At 35.6% G+C, this 10265-nt stretch overlaps 1 protein-coding gene across 1 annotated transcript; it reads left to right on the forward strand.

The window, feature by feature from the left end:
• The first annotated feature begins 5310 nt into the window (after positions 1-5310).
• LOC113299308 (AAA-ATPase At3g50940-like) lies at positions 5311-7487 on the forward strand. The gene is made up of 2 exons (XM_026548327.1): positions 5311-6374; positions 6492-7487. Exons 1-2 carry the CDS (start codon positions 5636-5638, stop codon positions 7211-7213), a joined length of 1461 nt encoding a protein of 486 aa, XP_026404112.1. The 5' UTR covers positions 5311-5635; the 3' UTR covers positions 7214-7487.
• Positions 7488-10265: the final 2778 nt, after the last annotated feature.

A 10265-nucleotide genomic window follows, 5' to 3' on the forward strand; every position in this document is an offset into this window, starting at 1 on the left:
TTTCACAGACTATAATATTTACTTTACTTATTTTTTATAAGGGCAGTTCAGTCATTTTTTATAGTCTCCCTAATATTTGTTGCAATGATTTCTAGTAAGGGTAATATGGTCATTTTCACAGTCTGAAATATTAACTTTACTTATTTTTAATAAGGGTACTCTGGTCATTTTCACAGTATTGCACTAATTTCCACTAAGGGTAATATGGTCATTTCCACAGTTTGTCATATTTACTTTACTTATTTCCGATAAGGATAGTCTGGTCATTTTCACAGTCTCCATAACATTTATTAACCTTATTTCCAGTAAGGGTAAAATTGTCATTTCCAATGACTAAAATATTTACTTGACTTATTTTTGATAAGGGTAGTTTGGTCGTTTTATAGTATCCATGATGTTTATTGCATTAATTTCTGATAAGGGTAATATGATCATTTTCACAGTCTGAAATATTAACTTTACTTATTTTTAATAAGGATAGTCTGATCATTTTCACAATCTCCATGATATTTATTGCATATGTTTCCAATAAGGGTAAAGTGGTCAGTTTCATAGTCTGTAATATTTACTTTACTTATTTCTGATAAGGGTAGTTTGGTCATTTTCATAGTCTCCATGATATTTATTGCACTTATTTTTAGTAAGGGTAATATGGTCATTTTCATAGTAAGGTAATATGGTCGTTTTCAAAATGTGTAATATTTCCTTCACTTATTTCCAATAAGGGTAGTCTGATCATTTTCACAATCTCCATAATATTTATTGCACTTATTTCCAGTAAGGGTAAAATGGTCATTTTCACAGCCTGTAATATTTTCTTTACTTATTGTATGGTTATTTTCACAGTCTGTAATATTTACTTTACTTATTTCCGATAAGGGTAGTCTGGTCATTTTAACAATTTCCATGGTATTTATTGCACTAATTTCCATTAAGGGTAATATGGTCATTTTCACAGTCTGTAATATTTACTTCACTTATTTCTGATAAGGGTAGTCTGGTATTTTCTCAGTCTGCATAGTATTTTGTTGCACTTTTCTCCATTAAGGGTAATATGGTCATTTTAACAGTCAGTAATATTTACTTTACTTATTTCCGATAAGGGTAGTCTGATCATTTTCACAATCTTCGGAATTTTTAGTGCACTTATACCGATAAGGGTAGTCTAATAATTTTCACCGTCTTCGGAAGAAGTAGATATGTCAAAGTCAAATTTCTATAAAGTACTTGTTGACTTGGTCTTGCTCCTGTTTTCTAATATCAAGAAAATTAAAAAGAAAAACGTATTTTGATTTGGGGAACTTTTTCTCTAGCCTATTTTTGCTTTTTTCTATATTTAAGTCCCATCATTTAAAACATAAATATTTGTAACCCAAAATTTGTAAAGATAAAACTTAATTACCTTAATAACCTTTTACCAAATTAAATAAATTAGTTGACCACTATTTTTAATAAATAATAATCCTGAAATTTAATAAATAATAATCCCGAAAATAAGATTTTTTTCGTTATTGGTTTGACTTTGTTAATAACCGTACGAGTAATGGTCCCTAAAATCACTCATTATTTCCATTTGCTTAACACATATTTACTCATTAATTATCCCTATAATCACTCCTTTTTTCCTTCCTTTTTTTTCCTTGCTTAGTTTGACGTTATTAATAACTGTATATTTAATTACCCCTAAAATTACTCTTTTTTTTGGTCGTGCTTTTGTCTTTGTTTAACACGTGATTTGATCATTCCACTGTGAAAATTATAACCTGGGTGTTTTATGAAATGCTAAGTCATCACCGGTCATTAAAATTTTAGTTTCTAGTGAAAATTATAATTTTCATTTGTTTGTGCAAATTGTAATTATCGCCGTCTTTGAAGATTTTAAAGTTCTAATTTTCACAATTTAGTGATAATCATAATTTTCTTTAGCTTGGATTCGAAAATTATTATCATGAAAGATTATGAAAAAACATAATTATCATCGTCATTGAAGATTTAGAAAGAAAATCCCTTTTTCTCATGGACCATCGACTATTACAATGTGATATCTAGGAAATCCCAATTATCACCATGGAAAATTTAGGAAAAATCCACTTATCACCGTGGAAGATCTAGGAAAAACTCATTTATCACCAATTACAACGGACCCTTAATTTATTACAATGGGAGATTTTGGCAAGTGAGAGATTTTGGAAAATCCAATAATGACGTGTAAAGTGAGAGATTTTGGAAAGTGAGAGATTTTGGAAAATCCAATAATGACGTGGAAAGTGAGAGATTTTGGAAAATCCAATAATGACGTGTAAAAACTAGAATTTTCACTTCTGAGTTGTGTATAATGAAGATTTATGATTAACAATAAAATATGAATCAAGATCAGTTAATAAAATCTATAGTGATAATCAACGAAAATAGATGTCTAGCATGGATATGCCTTTTCTAATGTATGACAAGCAAGCAACAAGTCGATAAAAAAAATATAAAACAAGCCAGCAACAGATTAGTCCCGTTTGCATTCAAGATTGTTTTCGGATGATTTCATGTTATAATCATACAAGTTAAAGACACAAACAGCCGAGAGGATATAACTAGCATTTCTTAGGAATATGAACGGAAAGGTTTCGATTCGTAAGGCTGATCAATGCAAAGACACGTTGTGTCTGTTTATGAATCGAGATCCAAAAATCATAACTTGTTTATGAATTTTTAGAAGGTGGAATCCTTGCCAGATTTTTCACTCTATAAATACTCAATTGAATTCTTAGAAAGAACCCCATCATGAATATCGAAAATCACAACTAGAATATTCTGAGAGACAAAAGAGAGAGAGAGGAAATTAAATGGTTGCTGGGGAAAAAGAGTTTGAGAGGGAGTGAAACGTGGAAAGACTTTAAGAGAGTTAAATTAGGAGGACCTTTAGGTTAAGACTTACGGTAAATAATGGCAAGACTTTTAGGTGAAACGCCCACAAAAAACGCCCGTAACTACTTGGTTGACTGATTATAAGTGAAATTAGTTTTTTTAATAAATCGTAATATGTAAAGGTTAATTTAATCATACATAAATATGAAAACCTAAATTCTATCTAAAACTAGTAATTTCAACTATACATTTTGTATTTTGGGCTACAAATATATATCATCTTAATGATGGGTTTCTAAAAGAGAGAGGAACCAAACATGGGTTCCTCAGAAATTTCCACATTTTGATTTATAGAAATGAAATATAATTATTAGTTTGTACAAACGTGGGAAAATTAATGACAAATAAAATTAAAAGTGTTATAATTTTGGGGTTGTTTCAGATGTGGTGAAATATTTGGGTGGAACCACCACTTTGAATTATAATTGTAATTGTCTGTAAAATTGTCAACAAATATTATTGTGATTAATAAAAAAATTTAATATTCCTAATTATTATCACGAATACAAAATTTAATAACAGTTATAACAGTTGCAGGACTTATCACAGTGTATCTGTGACTGAAAAATAAACTGTGACAGGTTGCACTGTTACAAAATCCTGATTTTGGTGTAGTGATCGGAACATTAGGGTGAATAACTTTGCATCTTTTTTGCTTAGCTCTCATTAGGGCTGCACATGGGTCGGTTTGGGTCGGGTTTGGCCTCACCCACCACCCAACCCACTGATGGTGGGTAGCAGAAGTTGTCACCCACAACCAACCCAACATAACAATGGGTCGGTTTTCACCCGACCCACATTACAATGGGTTAGGTCGGGTGGGTGGTGGGTTACCCACCATAAAATACACATTACAGTTACATTGCATCAAAAAAAAAAAGTTACAGACTTACCTAAGACTCTTACAGATGACAATTAAAAAACTGACCCCAAGTCAAGTGTAAACAAATGATAATTATAATCCAGAGAAGTAAGAAGTTGGTGCAAAGTTGCAAAGTGCATACAAATTACAAGAAATGAGTTCAATTGTTCGAAGCTCAAAAGGTAAAAGACTATTCAAGGAAGTGATTGAAGAAGTGAAGACTGAAGTGAAGTTAGCGATTTAGGTTTAGGCATTATATATCACTACTTCAACGGCTGTGATTCATCTAGGATAGGTAATCTAAGGGTTAATATTAACGAAGAAATATTTAGGTGAGTGGGTGGGTTGGGTCGAGTGAGGGAAGCTTTGACCCATAGTCGACCCACAATACTATGGGTGTTGATGTTGTGACCCATAATCGACCCACTCCTAGATGGGTTGGGTCGGATGTGGATAATTTCAGGCGGGTGTGAGTTGGATCGGTGGGTTGAGTGGGGTTTGTGCAGCCCTAGCTCTCGTCTTGCTGATGAAAGTTGAACTTCATTTCAGTTATCCTTTTACTTTTCAAAAGAAAAATAATTTGTGGAAAGAGTTAAGTAGGTATGAGCACTTAGGTTTTGTTCTCATGCTTAACGATGACACATGCACCTTCAGTGACTGGAATGGTTTGTCTTGTTTCTTCCTTTTAGGGACATCCACTTAAATAATGATTTGCCTTTCTGATATAAGGGGGTAATTAAGAGGTACAGAATATATTCCCTGCGTTTTAAAATATTGAGCACGCCGATAAAAAAGATTCCGGAGAAGATGTACGTATAGTAAGATGACAGACGCATAATGGGTTGCTGGAAAGGTTTGTCTTATTAGTAACTAAGGGTATCTCGAAAATGACTTTTAATCGGAGTACCACTGCTCGGAGATGTGACCTTTCGGCTGGGAATCTTGGGATCGTTCCAGGCAGCCTCCTCCATGATCTAGGAAAGAACGCGCAAAGACTTCTACAGTATTGTTTATACCATTGACTTTGACTTATACTTTTGGACTTGATGGTTGAAAAATTATTCTGTGCCATTGAACTTGCCCTCGAAAGAAATTCGACAGTAAGTGCCACACAGCCGTTAGATGTATTTTGGTAGATCGAAAGCACAACCGACTTACCGACGTGAATCCAACCTCCAACCTCCGAAATAACTTTTTATATTTCTTCCAAGCAAGATCCAGTGAGGACAGTGTATTAAATCAAAGAATAAAAAATAAATAAAAGAGGGGGGCATCATAAGCTGACCTCCGGAAAGAGCACTAAACGAAAATTAGCGTCTAAAGCGAAAATGTATTACTGCTTATTACAACATGAATCATCCTATGTGGATAATCAGCCTACCATTGAGAAATAAGGCCAGTATGTAACATCCAAGAAACCACAAAAGATTCTATTGATTGAGTCCCACGCAAACCAGATGCGACTAGTTGGATGAGCCTTTGCTGCAATCCTAAAAGGAAACTTTTTGGCCAAGTCCTAAAGGCCAAAAGCTCAAACCGACCACAAACAATATCGAGTCTTTTTCTCTTTACTTGATGATGAAGTATTATTATTCTTAATTTCCTTAAACCACATCACTTCCCTGTTCTCTCTCTGAATCAATTATATACTCCCACTGAACAAGCTCCAGTTACAAAACTAAATCACATGCCTGAAATGAAGCCCTGATTTCAACAAAAACCGTCTCTTTATTTTTAAAGTGTTCAATCCAACTTCAAAATCTCTTTCTCTCCTTGGTGTTTTTTCTCACAGATCAAGAACACTGAAACACTAGTACTAGCCACTATAGGTAATACACAAAGAAGTAGGGAGAAATGGAGATTCTGTTGGATTGGAAGTCAATAGGTTCATTACTTGCAACCCTTATGTTTATTAGAACTGCCTTAAGAGATTTCTTACCACCAGAAGCAAACCTAGTATTACAAAGATTTTTCAAAACCATACTCACATACTTACAACCAAAAACCATTTCCATGTCAATTGAAGAGTATGATGATTCTTACAGTAATGATCTTTACGATTCAGTTCGAACTTACTTAGGATCTAAATGTTTCTTTTCAGCTAAAGATCTCAAAGTTTCAAAACCGAAAAACTCCAAAGAATTTGCTTTCACAATGAATACAGATCAAGCATTTGAAGATGTCTTTAAAGGGTGTAGAATAAATTGGTCTTTTCATATCGAAAAGAAAACAAGTGATGAGTATTCGGGTTCTGATGATGATAAGAAATATTTTAAGCTTTGTTTCCACAACGATTACAAGGAATTAATTCGGTCGGAGTATTTACCTCATGTCGTGAAAGAAGCTGAAGTGATAAAGTTCAAAAACAGAGAAAGGAATTTATTCACAAACCGGTCAGTTGATGATCACGGCCGACTTTGGTCGTCTGTGCCGTTTAATCATCCGTCGACGTTCGATACGATCGCGATCAGTCCAGTTCTTAAAGCAGAGATTAAAGGTGATTTGGAGAAATTTATTAGCAGGAGAGATTATTATACTAGAGTTGGCAGGGCATGGAAAAGAGGGTATCTTCTTTATGGTCCACCAGGAACAGGTATGTTTAATTTAACTAATCTTTTCGATTTAGATAAAAAAATTGACAAATTTGTACATAAATTGGTATTATTATGATAGAATTTGAGACTAATTTGTGCTTAAATTGCTATTACAGGAAAGACTAGTTTGATTGCATCCATTGCAAATTTCTTGGAGTTTGATATCTACGACTTGGAATTATCATCTGTTTCAGACAATTCACAACTAAGAAAGCTACTGATATCCACTACCAATAAGTCGGTAATCGTCGTCGAAGATATCGATTGTTCGGTGGATCTTTCCGATCGGAAGAAGAAGGATATGAACACGGATGATGATGAATTGAAGCTTAACGTGAAAAAGGATAAGAAAGGTAGTTACTTGAGTATGGGCAATAGTGTGAGTTTATCCGGGGTTTTAAATTTTATTGATGGGCTGTGGTCTTCTTGCGGTGGTGAAAGATTGATCATTTTTACAACGAATCATAAAGAGAAGCTTGATGCTGCATTATTAAGGCCAGGTCGAATGGATAAACATATTAATCTATCGTTTTGTGATTATTATTCGTTTAGGATTTTAGCGAGGAATTATTTGTTAGTTGAAGAACATGAGACTATGAAACAGGTGGAGGAGTTGTTAAGGGTTGTTAAGGTGACACCAGCTGATGTTGCTGAAATTTTGATGGGCTGTGATGAAGATATAGACATGGGTATGAGAAATGTGGTTCGAGAAATGAAGAAAAGATTGGTAGTAACTAAAGAAAAGAAAAAAGTAGTCAAGAATTTTGAAGATGAAGGTGTTATCCAGGAAGAAAAGTTGGAAAATGGGGAAGAAATAGTTGAATCGCATGGTTCGTGATTGTGGGGAGAGGCAAAGTTTTACTAGGGTCTTTTTCTTGGCTCAGTTTCCTTTATTTACCTGTGTTCCACTTTTTTGGGTCGGGGACCAAGGGGTAACCGGGTAGGAATACTTGGATTTAGGTGGCATGGATTTAGGTGGCATGCTAGTCATAAGGTATTTTCTCCTTGAATTGTTGTTTTTACTTTTAAAAAGAGAATTAAAATTATCCTTAAAATATCGAGAGATATGCTTTAGAAATTACTAACCTGATCTACCATTTGAATTAGCTTTAGTACTACAGTATATTTTACTTTTTCATCAAAAATTAAACGAAAATGATTGATGTACCGAGATATCACCACCGAACTGGTACCGTGTGAGAGAGGGATGGAGTCCATTTATGTCCCATCCCTATTCCAATGCAGAGAGGGTGACATTGAGACCGTCCGATCCCCTCTCGGTGCACATCACGGTGCTGAATTTCGGCAGGTTTATCACGACTGAAAATTAAATAAGTAAATAAGATTATCATTTCGTTTTTAACTATTTTCTATCATACTTAATTTTTATGGATTAAGGGTAGGGGCGGGCATGGGCCGGTTTTTACCCCATCCGCATCCAATCCAATACATTATGGATTTCGAATTTGGGATCCATATCCAATCCACATCCAACGGATTTGTATCCAATGGATACACGGATGGAAAAATTAGATACTATCTCCAATGGATTTGTGTTAGTTAAAATTTATAAAAAGAAAATAAAGCCAACACAAATGACTCCACATAGAACCTACATATCCTATATATGTATAGGAAGATAAAAATGTCATGTACAACACTCCAAGCAAATACCTTAAGAATTCCTAAATGATCCATAGTATTTTTTAGAACTATACAAAAGCACTTAATCTAACGGATATGGATGTACAACGGATTTTCAAAGTTGCATCCGGGCCCGATCCGTAATCCGTTGAATTTCAAAAATTCCATCCGCATCCAACCCATTAACGAACGGTCCAGGCATCCATCCACAAATGAACGGTTGGTCCCGATTAAATTCGCGGATTACGGGCCAAATGCTCACCCCGGATCCGTTACCTATATTCTGCAGAGACAGCCCATTTAGATTTACATTTGTCCATCTATATTGTTGGGTTGTTCTAAAACTTGCAGAAATAGCCCAAAAGACCGATTAAACTAAAACTCTTACGATGAGTAACGGATGGGTGGATATGGATTTGTACCACCCATGTCCACTCTGTTAACATTGCAGATTTGAGTGTTTTATCCGCATTCGGTTTATTACTCTGACGGATTTGATATCTGTGAACACCATTAGTTTGGTATCACAACCAATTGGTTAGAATGACATAACAATATACAAATTAAGACAAATTAAAATGAAAACAAAATTCATAAGCAAAATATAAAGTGCAAAATTTTAAGAAGACATTAACACAGGTGATTTAGTGGTTCAGCATAGCCCACGTCCACGGGGTACTGATAGTGTGAGTTTTATTAAGTATTGGTTTCATTACAAAGATGATGAAGCTCCATCAGAGATGGAGTTCAGTGAGAAAAGTAGAGAAGGTATGAGGCTGGTCCGATCCCCTTTCTAACATAATAATGTTCCTTTATATAAAGTGAGTGGTTACAAGTATTTTACTAAACTATCCTTAGCTTAGTTTCTAAGCAGACTCGGAACTGATTCCGTATGCGCGGTTGTATCATTATGTCCAGCTTCGCCTCGTAATCTCCGTCCATGTGTCAAGTTATTTTTTGGTGTATACAATTTTCCCCTTTTCTTGAGGGTTGTTGATGAAAGAATCTTTAAGAAAATCTTCTTAAAAGCTTTTGTTATCTTGGCTTGTTAGCTCATCATCTGGTACGTGTGACCTGTAATGAAGAATTTGACCAACTTTGGCCATCTCACAGCTTTCCCCTTGGGTAGTGGTTGATAACAGTAAGTATGCATCAGAGACATGTAGCATCATGACAAGACTTAGGAGATCATCGTAACAAGACTTTGGCTCATCGTCTTCGGAGATCTTCGTAGCAGGATCTTAGCTCTTCATCATCTGGCTTGATTAAGACTTGTTTACTGTTGCAGAATTGAGCATCGTCGGAATGGATATTTGGAGCTGCATCATCGTTGACTTGCAAGCACCACCGTAAAGAGGATCCTAGCTATATCATTTTTGCTTGTAAGTCCGCTTATGGCCTCTTCGTGACCAGACTTTGTCTTCGTGCTTTAGGTCATCGGTTTGTTATGAAATGAGGTTTTCCTCGGCACCGGACTTTGTACTTAGATTACCATAGCAACAACATCGAGTTATGTGTTGGGTTATATTGAGGTTTTTAGCATTGAGTGAGCAAACATAGGAAACGAAGGCTCTTCAACCTTCTAGGTAAAGAACGAAGGCTCTTCAACCTTCAGTCTCTTACCCCCTATTTTTCCGACCAAAAAGTCCCCATTCTTTCTCCACCTTCGTCGTCGGCGGCTTTGCAGCAACAGTGGACTGAATTCGAGCTACCATCGTGTGATTTGGATCTACCATCGTGTTGGAGGTGGATTTCTTTGGGTCCTTCAAGAGTGTTTGAGAGAAGAAAGTTGTTAAACAGTCTCTCTGAAGGTGTATTTGATTTAATCTGTAAATTCTTGAAAAGAGTTTTCATTACAGACACAGAAAACAAAGAACAGATATTTAAAGGTTTCAACAAACCGACTCATGACAGCTGTGACCAATAACCGTCTACCTACTAACACCAGTTACTAAATAATGTTTAACTAACACCTGTTAGTTTACACATGTGGGTCATACGGTGAGAAACAGATTCTCTAACAACCCCCCCCCCCCCCCCCCCCTCCGCGCGCGCGCGCAAGTCCAATGGCTAAGAAGAATTGCATACACTGAGCTTGGACCTTAAAACAGAGAATCGAGTCCTGGCTAACCCCTTGTTGAAAATGTCAGCAATTTGATCCTGTGTGGAAATGAAACGCACCTTAAGTGACTTGGAAGCAACAAGTTCTCTGACATAATGAAAGGCACTCTCAATATGCTTCATGC

The sequence above is a fragment of the Papaver somniferum genome, chromosome 7 (genome assembly GCF_003573695.1).
Source record: "Papaver somniferum cultivar HN1 chromosome 7, ASM357369v1, whole genome shotgun sequence".
NCBI lineage: Eukaryota > Viridiplantae > Streptophyta > Magnoliopsida > Ranunculales > Papaveraceae > Papaver > Papaver somniferum.